We start from the raw sequence: 16,668 nt of genomic DNA on the forward strand, positions 1-16,668 counted from the left end.
CACTCCGCGTTGTCACGCCACGTGTTAATTCTATCCCTCAAAAAAAAAATGTCATCACTCTCTTGTTTACACGACGGCAACGTAATCATGCAATTCAAAAATAAATCTTTGTTTTTATACAGCAAAAAAAGACGACCTACAAACCTCAAAATGCCACATTCATTTCATATCATACTATATTTCATGGTAGGAACTTCGCATCACCCTGTTTGGCAGGGATTATTCAAGATGACTCAAGTGTTTCTACGACAGGTGAAACGTTCATCTTCTGCTCGCCAGCTAACACACGATACAGTTTTACAAAGACGGCTGTACCCAGATGTCTATTGTCCAGCCATCGGGTAATTAAGACTGAAATAACACCCTGAATACAATTTAGAGTAATGAATCAACCTTAGAACGAAAGATTCCATAATACTTTTCCCCCGACCCCCACCGACATTTTCCGAACTGACAATTCAGAAATCGAGACCCTTTCGCGGGGTCTAAAGTGTCCAGATCGCGGCGACGACGACGACGACGAAATGTGACCAAGGTGACACGAGGCTGTGTGCCCTGCGGTGCCGTGCTCGTGTTTCTCCGGCGCTGTGGCCTCGGTGACCACGTTCCACCAATCACAACGCGCGGGGCTAAGACCACGCTCATTAACCATTAAGCCTGCCTTCGGCCGTCAAACACGGATCCCGTTTCTGCAGGTGCTGGCCACACACCTGTTCACGAGCTCAATGGCGAGTATGGGAGCGAGTGTGGACTGCTACAGGTGTGCGCGGTGGGGGTAGTGAGCTTTACTGGCCAAACACCAGGTCGACATGTCTCCATAGCATTGTACTCCAATGGCAAAACTTTCATTTTATTCAAAGAGATTAGAGCCAGAACTCATGCACACAGTGGCCCCGTGCTGATATCACGAGGTCCCAAATATCGGCTGGATAGCAAAAATAATACGGGCGTGCATTTGCCGTAGATATTCCAGCCTCATAAAAGTTCTCACACTGTACCGTTTTGGTAACCGAATTCAATGCTGACCTGTTAGTTTGTACAATAAAGCATAAATAATTTAAAACATCCAACATAACTGAGCACTGCAAACCAACACACAATTGTTTTGCCATTGGAGTAAATCCATGGCATAATGTTCACAATTTGGAAGAGCCGTCACTTGGGCAGTTTTCACCTCATCCTCTATGGGTCCTAAAGCCAACTCACCAGTAAATGGATCATGCGTCTGCCCTGTTACCCAGTGTCCAAGTTACAGCACCACAGCACATGCAAGCTTTGATACACACACAGGAAACCATTTCGTCAGAAACTAAAAAACATGTCTTCAGGTAATGCTTAATGGGATTAGTGCACTCATTATAATGCTTTTCATTTCAATTACATCAGAGCACTTATTTGCAGATTATAGCTTTCAAGCACAACAACACAAAGTTAAAGTTGGAGTTTTTAAGAATCAAACCTAAAGGGGACGATGGAAATGGACACAAATAATATAACACATATATAAAGTACACTATCAACATCACTCAAGACCCAGAATTGCATTGTTGACACAACATTGCCAACTGGTGGGATGGTTACGAATTCTCATGCACTCCCTTGCTGCAAGTGAGCTTGCCCTATGGCTGCAAATGAATGTCAATTGTGGGCGGGCAGGGGGGGAGCTTAGTTTCGATAGTGAGCCGTCGCTCTGGGACCACGTGGCATTGCCGCAAAAGCGGGGTGCAGCATGCAGCCTGCAGCTGCTCTAGGCCACAGCATCAAGAGAAGCTACAGCAATCAGGCCAGCCGGCTGGTGTGATCCGCCACCGCTGCATGAAATAAAAAAATAAAATGGTAAGTACAAAATCAAACTTTTTAAAATTATCAAGACGCCTGGTGAGATTTCAAAATGAAATACGGCGAAAGTAACTAAAATTACAGTTAAGAGTGTAGAGCATAAATATGCGCACGCAAGCGAGCGAAGACTGCTAATGGAGATTAAACGTTTTATTTTTAAAATGACGAGGAAGCGATCAAACAAATTAACTTAAATTGCCATTAAACCGTCGTCGGAATTCTGCTTGCGGGCGCGGTTTTGTGTTGGCGCGCGGGCGGCAGCAGCGACGGCGGTGGCGGCGGGCGGCTCGGGCCGCGAGGGGGCGGCTGACGGTGGCGAGGGCAAGTCCGGTAGCTGGTCGGCGACTCGAGCCCGCTCCTCCAGGAACTTGTCGAACTCTGAAACGGAGAACAACGGTCGGGTCAGAGTGTTTTGTACGAGAGCTGGGATGATTAAGCCAATTAATCGACTAAAATCAGACATTTCTTTCGTGGGTTCATTATTCAAGCCGCGTTGAAAATGACGGCCACCTCCATGTCGTGCCTCTCGAAGGCGGGAAACCCCGAACAAGTCAAACCCGGTGTCATGCAACTGATGATGCTCATGGCATCACCAAGCCCGGCCCATCACCTACCGTCCAGCAGCGCACGTGGGAACAGAGGTGAGATCTTTTTCTTTGCTATTTAACTATTTTTATGGTATCCGATGAGTCGAGCGAACGAATCGGTAACGGAAGAGTAATCGATTCCTCTCTTGCCCAGTGGTGAGCACAGGCAACCGGACAAGCAGCGTCCCGGTGTCAGGACTGGCCACGTACCTTCACTCGTGACTCCTTCTTTCTCCTCCGACTGCAAACACAAACGTCAAATTATAGCTTCCATCCTTGAGCCGGAATATACTCACGTGGCACAAACTCAAAGAAAAATACATCACACACAAGTCCGCTTGCTGATCTCCATCCTGTAACGGATTAACCCCACCTGACTGCAACACCTGTGTAACACATCATACGTCGTCCATTCGACATTAGCATCTTGGTTTTGGTGGTCCTGTTGATGTTGAATAGAAAATAACAGAATTAAATGAACATATGATCGATGCAAAAAAAATTCCCAATGTTAAATAATTTGCAAAGCGAATAACAAAAAATGGAAATGATAACAATAAAATTGTAAAAATATTTTAAAAGAAAAAAATACATTGCATAAAGTACATGAATGAGGAAATAAAAAACAAAACAAAAAAAAACATAGCTCACCACATCGGTGTTTAACCACTGTTCAATGTCGTCCATGACCCCGGGCTGGGAGATGGGAATCTGTGCCATTGAGGGATGTCGGGGTGAGGAGCGGGGGTGCGGGGGAAAGGGCAGGACTGGCATGAGTCTAGGGTCAGGGTCACACTGTTGCCAGAGCCGATGTTTTCCCCGTCAATAGAACTCGACGGAAGGTCGGGCTGGTGGCAGCATTGCCGATTTCTTAACCAATTTTCACATTCACGGGCGTGTATTTTATTTTACCCCCCCCCCCCGTGAACGTTTTCCAAATCTTACATTTCCATTTACAAAGAATGTATCGATGCGGAGAAATGGGAGCTCCCATCTGCAGGTGATCCACCGATCCACCAAGGTTGCCCGAACAGCGGCCAGGTTATCAGTTGATCAAATGGCAATCCACGTCGAGCCGCCCCTCTTGGAGGGGATGCATGAACCGGCAGCAGCCGACCTTCCGAACGGGGGAGGGCAAGACGCTGGCAACTGTGGGTTGGGGTCATTTGCGCGCCCTGCAGAAATCCACGCCGGTCTGTTCCGTGTTTGGCATGACCAATTGCTTTGACGTAATTTTGTAATGAATTCCAAGAGAATATAATGAATCCATTTCATGTAACATATCATTTTATGTATAAAGATTCTCCTCCAAACAAATGTAAAGTGAAAGAGAACTCACATTATTTATTGTAATGCTCGCGGAACTGCGTGTGGAAGCGTACGTGGATTTCTATTGGGCCCGCGACATGTCCGATTTTGCGGGAAAATCAAAATAAAGCCAAGAAAATCAAAACATCATGTAAATATTTGAACCAAATTATAAATGTGACCCATAAAAAGCCTTTGGATTAGAATCACTGAAGTGCGTTATGGTAAATAAATCAGAATAAAGCAAAGGTTAAAGCAATCAATGATGAAAAGCAATTTTCGATCAATTGTAATTTGCATGTACGTCGTATTATTAGACAAAATCCACATTTATACCACCTTCTTAGCACGCGGTGGTGACGTGCTTTCGTTCGCTGGCTGAAAAAAGACCACATGTAACCAAAGGTATTTTTAGGAGCTTGGCGACGCATCTACACGAGTGCTGCAGCATTGCAAACGATATCGACGGCGAACCTCACCATGCCTTGTCGCGCGAGCCAGGTGTCTATCTGGTCGTGTGTTTCGGGGAGCTGTGCGAACGTTGGCCGTGCCGTGTGGCACAGGCCGCGAATGAGCCGAGCGGCACGGGCAGAAGGACACACGGAGAGAAAACAAAAACCACACCCACATGCAAAAACAAACCAAAACACGTGCACATATCATGCGGCCGATAGTGCATTACGCACGACCAACAGAGGAACGCGAACCGCATACATTAAATAGTGACAAAGGGTAAACCACTTAAGGCATGCAAACAGAAATAACGTGGTGGAAAGTGAACCCCTATTTTCAATTCCAACATGCGCCCATAAAGGTGGTGGAGACTGCTCGGCTCTTACCATGGCAGCGATCGCGGGGTCTTCCTCGTGCTCGCCGTGAACCAATCTGCACGTGCACGCACACAAGTGCACGCGACAAAAACACCTCACCCTTCCCGCAAAAACCTGCAGGGCATCGTTGTAATGCAGCAGCGTTGTGGTGGATCGGGAGGACTTGTACAACACTCACGCTTGCTGGGCCGCTAGGCGGACAGGAAATGGCAACGCTGCCCAGTGGGTTGTGAACCAGCAGCGTGGACCTTTGAGTATGATCCACTAATACAAATGTGCACTCTCAAATATGAAAAACACTCCTTAATAGAATAACCCAAACATCCTAATGTAGGACTCTCATAAAACGACTCAAATAAAACATACAATGCATTATCATTCAATAATGCTGTACAGAGAAGGATATTCGTGCAATGTGGATAAATTCACCTCATGACAAAATCAAACTCTCATGCTCCCGCTCGCAGTCCCCACCTGGGTGGAGCAGTGAGCCCAATGTCTCCCTCGACCTTCAACCCAGGAGCACTGAGCCTGGGAGTTTTTCCCGCTGAGTTTCTGTGCCCCCTCTGTGCCACGGTGGGCACCACGGTGGCTAGGAGATGTTAACTACCTCGCCTGACATACAAGAGGTCGTGGGTTAGATCCTGACCCTGATGCCTGTATATTTGGAGTTTGCACGTTCTCCCTGTGGTCATGTGTATTTTTCTCCGGGACCTCTGGTTTTTCCCTCCACATTTAGAAACATGCATTTAGAGTATTTGGCTGCTATAAATATCCACGTGATAAGCCACTTCGTTGAGCTATCATTTGTGGCCAGCTCTCTTTCTATCAAAGAGCTATGCAGCTCAGTGGGTCTTACCTGCTAAAATAAAATCTAAACAATTTTAGTTTACGTGCGTGGTCACGGTTTGTGCTTTTGTACCAGGCTCGTGTTGCGTTACAACAAAAACAATGAACAAAAATGTACATTGGTCGCCACTTTGCCCAAGGGAGCCAGTGGTGGGTCACGTGCACTCACTCTCTGCGAGGGAAGCTGTCCGGCGCATTCTGCAGTGCCTGGGCCCTGCCGCTTGCGATGCGTTCCCCGCCCAGCGACGTGAGGGTGCCGCTCACGCTCTCCCCGGCCAGGCCTGCGGCAGCAGAGCAACAAATAGGCCATTAAATACTTGGTGCAGATCTGCAAGTCTGTTCCTCTTGTGCACGCAGCTTTCCACCAGGTACTCGAGAAGAGCTCTGGAGGGAAAGTGTACAGAACGTGTTACAACATCGTAGCAATGTTGTAAGTTCAGTTTACGGACAAGAAGTCTCATAATGGCGAGTAAATAAGAGTTACGATAATGGGCGTTCGTGAAGTTACGAGAAATATTACGAGTGGTCATGACCACTCCTAAGTTGATTGGAAGCAATAACAGTTAACATTACGTAATTAATAAGAAAAGTAGGAATAACAACACTAACATAATCACTATCACTAACATTGCTAATATCATGAACATTAATACCCTTAACATACTGAACTCAGCCACAGGCTGGTTTGAATGGAAAGAGTGTTGATAACGTTAACCTGAGCAGCAGCTCTGACGTGGGTGACAGCTGCCCTCTCACTACGACTCCCACATCTACTTTGACTTAGGAATTCCGTTTTCTCTGACGACAATTACGACGATCGCACTGCAATCGTAGCCTGCCGGATATACAGAGAAATCTTAAAAAGAGAAATGTCCGAACCCTAAACAGTACCAACGTGACGTCAGCTGAGCCAACGCGCCCGTCCGTGATCAGTCCCTCCCCCCGCCCCGGCGCTCCGCTCTCTCACCCATGCCGGCGAGCTGTGAGGAGAGGTTGCCGCTGCCACGAGACCCCGTCATGACGGACGGGGAGCCGGGCCCAAGGTCGATGAGGTTGTCGTCGGCAGCGTCCGGCAGCGGGGAGGCAGCGTTTCGTAAAACCTGCCGGAATAGAACGGCGACAATATGGGTCAAGGGTCAAGCTCAAGAACAGTTACTAGAAGACCGCCCTGGGTCACCTTAACTACCAAGTCTATCAAGTAAAAACAAGCACAGCAATGAAGCAAACGGAAATCAGAGCAAAGGCAACGAAACATTAATCAGGGCGCACTATACCCTGCTATCTATCAGAGGGGGTCGTTCAATAACATTACAAACAGCCGAGCACAATTTCACACCTTTCACTGGGTGCTGGTAAAATTCCCCGGCGCTTACCCAAGTTCCTAGCTGCAGCATCCTGAATGGGACTCACCGTCGAGTAGAGGGCGGCCTCCCCCGAGTCGCGCGCCACGTTCTGAGGAGCTCTGCCCGCGCGATACCTTTCGAACCTGAGCGAGAAACCTCCGCTGCATCACTGTGCGCCACTGGCGCGCACGATGCGGCAAAACACAGAGCAAAAACCCGCCGGGGAGGACAGAGGTGCAGGCCAGGTTTGAGAACCAGACAACCAAACCGTACATACAGTTTGGCTGCTTTTTGTGTTGTTTGTTGGCTACGTACAGTGCAGAAGAAGTTGAACATACATCTACCATCGACACGAGTATCTCAAGTGCCCTCCGGCTTCGTTCCGCTTCGAGAGCCTTGCACACAAGCCCCGTGTTGTTCACGTGGTTGGTTCATCGCCACTATTGCCCGCGGCTGACGTTACGATGCACAACTTTACATACGTCGGCCACATCGTCGGCTGCATTCTACACCAGCCCGTGTCGTGTTCGGTGCCATTTACCGGGACCGACATTGCACGCCACGTAACGCAATCGACCCGCCTTGGGCCGCGTCTGCGCGCTGCTCACCGATCATAGCGCAGGAACACATTGTTGAGGTCGTCGTTGACGAGGAGCAGCTCCTCCGTGATCGGTTCGCTGGCCACGCGCGAAATGAGCTCCATGACGCGGCGCTGCATGGTGCGGCACGTCCCGTTGAGCTCCTGCACGTCGCAGGGACGGGGTGGGGGCGACAGCGCGGTCTCCAGAATTGCCCACGCGCCTCCAGGCTAAGGCCTCAGCCTTCTGGTATTTATGTTGCCCGCAACCATTGCTTTTGGGCTATCTTAACATGCTTCCTAAAACAAAGCTTCGAACCACTGCCATAGGTACTAATGATAAGGGGCAAAGAAGGTATTGGAGCGATCTCCACAAATTCAGCAACCGGGTGGAAGATCTAAGAGCAGATGGTGGGATAATGTTGGAGCAGATCTATGAGTCTCTGCATGAGTATGTTCTCTGTACATCTCTATGTGAGGGTATCGAAGGCCAGATGATGGGAGCCTGTCAGGGTAGATCGTAGAGGTTGCTCTGTGTCTCCTGTGCGGGAGCTGTGGGAACTGGCGGAGGGTAGAAAGCGTTGGCAGGGTGTGGTGGTGGTATCAACTACTCTGGCCTTACACACCACTGAGGCGAGCGGCTGTTTTCCCATCTGCATGCCTCACACCGTCAGCTGCACTACTGAGCTCTGTCTACCGTACTTCTCAACTTAATTTTGGTGATCATGGGAGGAAGGGGGAATGCTGACCATCAATGCTGTCAAGCCCGTTGAAATAAACATTTACATAAGTCCCAAGGCTTCCACTTGCAATCGCTAAAGCCCAGCAAGACGCTTTCCTCGTGACCCTAACCTGTAGAAGCTCCAGGTCGGAGGAGTTCTCCTGGCCCGGCACGACCTCGTTCAGCATTTCCGACATCACCTTGATGTTCCCCTGAACAACTTCCAGCTCGGCCCGCAACTTTGAGATCTGCAAAAGAGCAGGAATGGCTACGTTATCAACAAGACAACGGACACCGTACAAATTGCCCAAGTAGATTGTCTCCATGCGACCTCCGGATGCCTCAATCTAGAGAAGCACAACACAGCGGGACTTGCGTATGTTGAACTTCTTTCGCACTGTACGTAGCCAACCATCGGAGATGCGCATCACGCAAAAATGGAAGGTGCAAATATACTGTTTTGAGCACCAGTCAGTCACAGGCGAATGCCACGAGGAAGGCCTTGAGCCTGCGCTGAACTAGGGGTAGGGAGTTAACGAGTCGAAAACGACAGCAGCAGCAGGAAAACAAACGCAAGGCAAGCAGCAGCAAGTGCCCGCGCTCTCACCTGCTCGGGTGTGGGGTGATGCTTCCGTCAGGCTGGGGCTGGGGCACGGTGGGGATGCCCACCGCCAGCGGCTCCATCGTCGCGGGGTTCGCCTGGAAGTTGTGGTTGGCGTTGGCGTAGAGGGGGCTGGGGGCGCCGGTGGGCTGGGGCCGGGTCTGCGCGGGGAGCGGGGCGTGCACCACGGGCCTCGGCGCGCCTGCCTGCGCGTTGTTGAGCTCCGTCGGCGCTTTGATGCGCACGCTCTGGAGGAAGGTTCACACACATGTGGTGGTGGCAAAAACATGAGCGGTGTTGACCCTGGGCACTTTCGCGCCCGCCGTGTGAACTCTAAGATGGATTCGGGAAGGACGATATGTAATCCCGAGCAAGTGTATTCATCTTCATCATCAGCCATGGTCAATCCACTGCTAGATGAAGACCTCCCCAAAACCACCACCGCCCTTGATGGCTCTGCGATGTAACAATCCACCCACAAGCTGCACATTAACTAATTTTTTCGCTCCATCTTCCGTTCCTTGGCTGCCACTCTGTCGGCCATCATTCCTTCGAGTGACGTGATCTGCCAGAGCCCAACTTTCTGTTTTTAAGAGTTTGGATAATGTCTTTAACCCGTGTTCTCTACTCAAGCGTGCATATCTCCATGCTTCATTGGGCACTGACTGAAGCGCCAGTGCATTTGGTTATCTCATTTATTTTTGCCTTTTCAAGTGTTAAACAACAAGGACATTTTAACAATCGTGCATGGCTTCATGTATCATTTACCAAACACTAATTTAAGCTCTGCACGTAACATTTTCATCCAGGAGATCACGCGGTGGCAATGTTATTGCAACAGGGAGGTGTGTTTGGTTACTTACGGGTTAAGCGTTACATTTTTCTCCTGGGCCTGCGGCTGCAGCAATACTTGAAAAACCGGTGCAGGTAATATTCGGGTGGTTATTTTTAAATTAAACGAGCAGCAAAAGCGTATCCCATACAATGCACGGGGGGTGGCGGGAAGAGTGACGTCAGGACGATGCACGAACCCGGCTCAAAGCGGTGCCATACAGCTGATGTCATCACGCAGATTTGCCCGCAAGCACACTTGCCAGCCCAGGCAGGAAGGCAGGCAGGCAGCAATGCAGCGAGCCACCCAGCAAAACTTTTTTTTAGGACATAGTACGATTATCAGAATAACTATTGCGTTGAAGATGCGACCTGGAGGATGGGAAAATTGTTTGAAGGGCGAGGCTGTACTTTGTGGCAACTAATGAAGCGAACGAGCATACAAAGCAAACTGCATTCGTAGTTTCCCCTCCACTCTGTCCCCCACCCCGTAATCTCACATCAAACTGCCACAGGCCAGTTTAATGCAGTGATAGACACAATGGGCCAGCTCCACGTTCGGACCCAAGCAAGTGCACACAGTGCTTGCTCTGTGTGTCACCTTGCCAAGCTGTGTACACCCTTGGGGGGAAAAGACGACATCCGTAGATGCATCTCGTTCCGCGCAGGGAATGTTGCCACTGGTGGTGCCACCTCGGCTCGACTGCCGCTGGGGCAATGGGATGGTTGGGACCGCTCATATGCGAGAGATCTCCACTGGAGTTTGTGGAAAGTTTCGCTCCCCGTTTTGGAATGCGCTTGTTGTGCCGCATCGGGTCACCCAGTACTATTGTCTATGTACAACAGCACAGAGGCAGAGCCTCAGTTTGCCGAGGTGGTTAATTGTACGATCATTGTTTCCACAGCGCTTGAAAGAAAAATTACCCAGTTGCCAGTGTGCTTAGGAGTAGGGTTGTAAAGATAGAATTACTTAATTACACATAGCAACATTCAGGACGTTGTTGGGCTGTAAGATTGATACCATGAATACCAAAAATATTAAATGATTCTTAAATTGGGTAACATCAATTTTTGGAGCTCGCGATAAATGAATCGAATCGTGTAACAACGGATGTATGTTTTTTATATCTGTATATCCCGTACATAACGGGGTTCACATTCAATGTGCAGCCACAAACAGCTGCGACTGATGGGGATTGGATCATTCCACTGACTGGGCCGTTCAACTGTCACAAGCAACTGGAAAACGCGAGAGCCGTGCGAGAGCTGTGCGCTATTGCCGAGCGCTGCAGCAGGGATAGGTGCGAGTAGCACTGCACTGTGCAGTGGTCTTAGGTGACCCAGCGGGGCGGTGTCAATGCCTAGGGGTAGTGCGTTCCCAGCTTGTTGCAAAGGTTCGCGGGTCAAAACCGGTAGGCGCCCTGGTTATTACCGCAGGTGTATTAATCATAGAAGATGCGCGGTCTCCTTCACAGGAGACGTTGAAGATCCCCTGACATCGTTCAAAATAAGTGGGCCAACCGTGTGCCAGCGTCACGGTCAAAATTTTATATATTCGAAAAAATTACCCGGACATTACTCAACTGGAATTACACATAGCAACACCAGCCTATACTGTGACACTACAAAGCACTGTGTCTGTGAAACACTGCACTTTCCTTCGTGAGGACCGCCTTGTGCTATTACGCATGACAATCAAAATACCAAACGTACTACATTATTTATGATTGTTGTTGTTTACCCTCTGAGGAGTGTGTATGGGCGACAGGGTCTCTGTGGTGCTGGAGGGGAACTCGATCCCCTTCTTCTTGAGCTCCTCGTACACGTGCACGACACCGGTGAGGTCCGGCGAGCTCCGGAACGCGTCCGCCCAAGCCTGTTCCACGTTGCACAGTTCATAAGACAAATCATGGGCACGCACAGATTCTGTAATGCTTCCCAATGTACTCCCTGGCCACGCAAGTATCGAGCAATAATAACGTTCCGTTTCAAGCCTCACAACGAGGCGATGTCACATGGCGCAAGATGCCGTCACGTAAACGCGCGATCGGGAGGGGGAGCAGAGGCACGAGCCACGGCCCAGCAAGACACAAACGCCCGGGGGCGGATCCTGATTCGGAGTTCGTTTTTTGAGTCAGATCGTGCAAGTAATAAAGTCATTTAGAGCTCAAACCCTCCACCACCCGACACAGAAAAACAAATAAAGCTGTCACGTGCAAAAATGTGCCAAGTGATATAGCCTTTCAGCAAACCGGTTACGTTGACAGTCATGACAAATTTGACAATCATAAAACGTTTCGCTGGAGATTACAATAACCATCGTCAAGTGTTGGCAAGCGCTCAGGCCTCGAATTATGATAATTAATTTTAGCGCCGGTTTTCATCTCAACGTTTTGGGAAACACTTTGATTCATGTTGCCGGTTTTCTCGCGGATCAGTCCCTAATAGCAACACAACAATTTTGGCTCATGTTGGGCCGTATTTATGAGTGTTGTTGGGTCCCCCGCGTTTCAGACAGGCAGCTTGTCTGTTTCAGACAGGCAAGCTGTCTGAAACAGACAAGCTGTCTGTCTGTCTGAAACGCTTCAAACCTCCGTTGGAAAGCACTAGATGAGGATAAAGTTCCTTCTTGTAGTCAGTGTATGGGCAACTGCCGTTGGCGAGCACCCATTAAGGCTGGCAGAGCACGTGGCAAGTCTTACACCGAGCCACCTTTGTCTACCCAATGCTTATTCGTACACAATCTCAAGACAATGTCTTGAATTAAGTCTTCAATTAATACATCGTGAATGCATTAACGATATTTACAGATAAGCTGTTCCACAAGCATTGTCTAAACCACCCAAGTTGAGTATCAAACGGTGATAAAAAGGATAATAGGTACATCGGGTCGAGAACTTTGGCGGTGTTTACATACACAATGGTCCTAGCCCTCCCTTGCGGCACATTACTTGAGGGTTTTGTGTGTAACTCGCTGTACCAATTATGCTTGCTGTGGAATGCGCAACATTTGAACCATCACACGCCCCACATTCATGTGCACAATTATCGAGTTAAAATCGCTGTATTTCTATTCACAACTGGAACCACCACATTTGAACATCGCCACCATCAAATATAAGCACAATACAAAAAACGAATAGCCCCTACATTGTAGTTACTTACCTGGGCCGTATGTACCAAGCTACCGGGTGCAAAAGAAAAAAATATTGCAGTCATATGTGGTATTATCACACTTCTTCGTACGGCTGATGTTGATGCAGATCAACAGCTGTAATTTTACACTGAGGTGGTGGAGCCAGATAATTACGTCTGGAGTAGTGGCGTGTATCCGCATGATGATGCCTCCTTCATATTTGTGAATCGGGTGTTGAGTCGTTACGTGTTCAACGGTCTGTTCTGGATGACCACAGGCGCACACCGGAGATTTTACAAATTTTACCATTTGTGCATCCAGTATCCGCATCTGCTGTTGCCATGGTTTGTGGATGATGCGACTCAGGGGTTGTGGCCCAAAAGCTTCATGCAAGATCGAAGCCAGGGACCTTCTGCATTGGGTCTTTCAAAATAGGTGTTTGCGACTTCTTGTGAACTCCATTCAGCTTTACAAGCATCATTTGGGTAATCATAGCAATATAGTGACGTCACTGCGACATCACTCCCATACACACGTACGGTGGATGTGGTGTGCCGGCCAGGCGTCTCCACCTGCCCCCACTTGCCTGTATGAGGCTGAGCACCTTGTCCTGCACCAATGCGGGAGGGTTGTTCTTGGGCTGCACCACCTTGACGAGGACTCCATCCACAAAGTCGCGCTGAGCCACCAGCGTGTGGAAGCGGTGGCCGCAGTTCTTCACGCACGTCTCCAGCACCTATGCACAAACAAGAGGACAAAGATCCCCTCTATTGGCTCAATAGACTCTTGGGGGCAAGTGCTGTTAGCAATCACCTGTGAAGGCCAGCACGGCACACGACGGGGTGGGTGGTCAGGACCACGCCCGGTCGCCTTTGTATGTATGTATGTAGAACTTCTTTCGCACCATACGTTTCCAACCGTGCTAATCGGAGGTGCAGGGGGGAAGAACAACAAACTAAACACGAAAAAGCAGTTCTTAAGAAATTAGTTTTCAATCTAGATTTAAAAGTGCATAGCTCCCATGTTTGTGCGTAGGTGTTGGCCGTGAGGACGAATCGACTCAGGTTGCCGTGCTCATAGCACAGTGCGCTACCCACTACACTACCGCACGTACACAAACAGACATACACACGAACGAGCGAGCGAGCGGGTACGTATGAGCTTTACAACTAGGGCAGAGTCCATTGGGACAAAATACACTTAAAACAAAATAAATACTTGCATGCAAAGTACAGTATATTATTATATCAGTGCTGAAACTATAAATAATGCAACCGTGTTAATAAATGTGTTTCTAGCAAATAAACACGTGTCCTTCTGCAGAATCATAATATGTACTTAGACTGGAGGAATCCATTGAGCTATGAAGCTTTTTTTCACAGATGTCCAGTAGGGGCGGGTCATAAAATTACAACAACACAAAAACCGATAGGAATGCAAATTATAGGAAAGGTAAGCAAGTCACTAAAAATAAATCAAGTACATAAGTACAAATTGCTAAAGTTGATCAATTTCTGCCAATTTTTCAACAATCAATGCAAGCTAGGGCAAGGCAGAAAAACGACAACAGTCCCAGACCATAGCAAGACAACACACAGCTCCTCAATAAAGATTCACATTAAAATGTAACTATCGGTACACGGGAAGGATAAAGTATTGCGGTGGAAATATTCCGTACCAAACTCTAACCTTATCCCCCCCGCCCAGCTGCTGGTGAATGGCCGCAGCGTTAAAGTGAACTCATCGCATGCAAAAACATAAGAATAACACGCGATTCAATGCAAAGAACCGATGCCAATGAAAGAATTGCTGCATCAGAATTCCACCTCTAAAATTCGGTAAGCATAGCATGTGCAAGAATCTGACAAAGCACAGCCATCCGCTGGTTCAATAAAAAACAAATCAAACTAAACACGAAAATAAAAAAAACACTCAACACATTTATCAGTCAAAACAAAAATAGTCAAACTGGACGACTGATGTGGACCTAACCTCATGCAAGGACATTTAGCCGTGGTAGGTGATATTCACAGTCACTGCTAGCTATGCTGATGGAGATGCAAAGCTATGCGTTATGTAAATATTGCATTTTACAGCGAGGCAGTTGGTTGAGCTTCAGCCGCATAAACTCACCGTTAGTGTCAGCATGACCTCCCGAAAATTCTTGTTTCCAGACAGTTTCTTCCTGATGGCCCTGATGGCATCTTTGGGGCTGTTCGGGGTCAATGGGTGTGGGTGGGGAGAGGTGGTGGTTGAGGGTTCAATGAGGACCATGCACAAGCAGAGCGGATGCACAACAGCTGTGATTTTCAACGACTGAGCCACACCCTGTGACCGCTGACGAACAAAAACAAGTTGGGCATTTCAATACCGATTCTACAAAGTTCAATAAAGCGGTTTCAAAGCTTGTATTTTAATAGATTGCATGTCAATCGGAGGGGTATCAAATATACTTTAAATTAACTTTGGCAGATTTGTGAGATGCGTGTGCACAATGGGATGGCCAAACAGCCGCATGCCAGCCAAGCCTGTCCCCCGAACTCCCACAGAGTGCCGGTCGTGGGGAAACCACAGCATAACACTGAATCGCCTATTAAACGCAAATAAAAGATCAACAGCCTTTTTACAGAGTTTTCAATTCGACGCCGACTTCCGAGGACCAACAGGGCTGAGCGACAATCACACGCGAGTGTTATGGGATACATTATCTGTGATCTCCATCACGATCAATCTCTCCGCGACGCTTTATTTTTTCTGCCTCAAACCCAACGTCTGTAGCCTGCCTCTCACTCGGGGGCAGGTTGGCTTGGCAGTGGGGCCTTCGTCCTCTCTGTATTGTCCCCCTAATTCCCATCTATAATTTACCAACTTCTCAGTGGCAGCACGGATTAGTTGGCGGGTTGAGAAAGGGAGGTCATCTGTGGCTGAATACATACATCCAGTGGTCAGCAGCGAGTGTACAAATTATAGTAAATGACTAAAGCACCATTTAGGTAAAATATCATTGTGAAAATCAGGAACAGAAAATTGATAACAAATTTAAGACAAAAATGGCAGTGTTAGCCAAGAGGCTAATAATTGAGAAAATATTTGCAGTGTACATTTAATGTTTTGCATCCCAGATCTCTTTTGCAAAAAATACTTTCGCCTCAAAACTATTTTGATTCATATAGCATAAAAAGAAAACCACATCTCAAAACGATATACAAGAGATTCAGACATGGACATCTTGGGAAAAGTACCAATATTTATGTCAAAACATTAAGAGGCAGTCATCGGCACGAGATAATAATAAGTGCTTGAGCCTGGAATTCACAGGGTCGGGGAACTTACATTTTAAAAAATAGGTGGAAAATATAGGTTCAGGGAGCATGGATGGCTAGGGAAGGGAGCTCAAGACTACGAGGGCTCCCACACGGTTATGATTGCATGGATGTATGTAATAAGGGAAGTGACTACGAGCGTGACATCGGTGATGTATTGAAAACACCTTACCCATCCTCGGTCTCACTAACGATGTCACAAATCTCCATGTTAAGGGTCCAGTCTTCTCCTGGCAGGGCCCCATCAGTGGCCCGCTCTGTGATTACACGAACACCAAGAGAGCACTTACAAAGTTAATTCGGTTACTGAACACAATTGATTTTCTCAGTGCAACACATGACGCACACATTTACACAATACCAAGTCTGCCACACATCGAACGTGGCCAAAGCATTTAGTTTAATTGACTTTCGATGGATTAACGTTTAATCCATGAGCCAAGGCTGATCCAGTTAATCAGTAAATGCAAAGATCAAAAAACTTGGAAACCAATTTTTTTTTTATCTCACTCACTGCAAGTGCCATCTGTTTACAAACAATGTACGGTGATGTACACAGCACAATGTGTACAATATCCTTTGCAAGGCCAACCCATTCACATTAAGAAATGGGGGACACTTGGCTTAAAATGCATTATGGCAATGGGCGGGCATAACATATGGCGTTTAGTCCGGCTGTATTCATGTGTAAATGGGGCAAGGCAGTGACAGGACAGGCAATGA

The 16,668-nt window shown here is 47.9% G+C and overlaps 1 protein-coding gene across 1 annotated transcript; it reads right to left on the reverse strand.

Annotated features, from left to right (window-relative positions):
• Window positions 1-829: 829 nt before the first annotated feature.
• Window positions 830-16,221, reverse strand: LOC133339784 (TOM1-like protein 2). The gene is made up of 15 exons (XM_061547933.1): window positions 16,118-16,221; window positions 14,756-14,834; window positions 13,209-13,358; window positions 11,228-11,362; window positions 8,665-8,903; window positions 8,186-8,306; window positions 7,365-7,498; window positions 6,824-6,899; window positions 6,381-6,513; window positions 5,583-5,694; window positions 4,574-4,619; window positions 4,214-4,264; window positions 3,078-3,137; window positions 2,637-2,667; window positions 830-2,217 (listed from the first exon to the last, which is right to left on the reverse strand). Exons 1-15 carry the CDS (start codon window positions 16,153-16,155, stop codon window positions 2,030-2,032), a joined length of 1,593 nt encoding a protein of 530 aa, XP_061403917.1. The 5' UTR covers window positions 16,156-16,221; the 3' UTR covers window positions 830-2,029.
• Window positions 16,222-16,668: the final 447 nt, after the last annotated feature.

Source organism: Lethenteron reissneri, unplaced genomic scaffold (assembly GCF_015708825.2).
Source record: "Lethenteron reissneri isolate LAM-NWPU_2019-01 unplaced genomic scaffold, ASM1570882v1 scaffold_278, whole genome shotgun sequence".
NCBI lineage: Eukaryota > Metazoa > Chordata > Hyperoartia > Petromyzontiformes > Petromyzontidae > Lethenteron > Lethenteron reissneri.

Coding starts and splice junctions, on each gene's coding strand:
- LOC133339784 (XM_061547933.1), bottom strand. CDS start 16,155: ATGGAGATTTGTGACATCGTTAGTGAGACCGAGGATGG. Junction 14,835..16,117: donor GTTAGTGAGACCGAGGATGG/GTAAGGTGTTTT, acceptor GACCCCGAACAG/CCCCAAAGATGCCATCAGGG. Junction 6,514..6,823: donor AGGCCGCCCTCTACTCGACG/GTGAGTCCCATT, acceptor CTATTCCGGCAG/GTTTTACGAAACGCTGCCTC.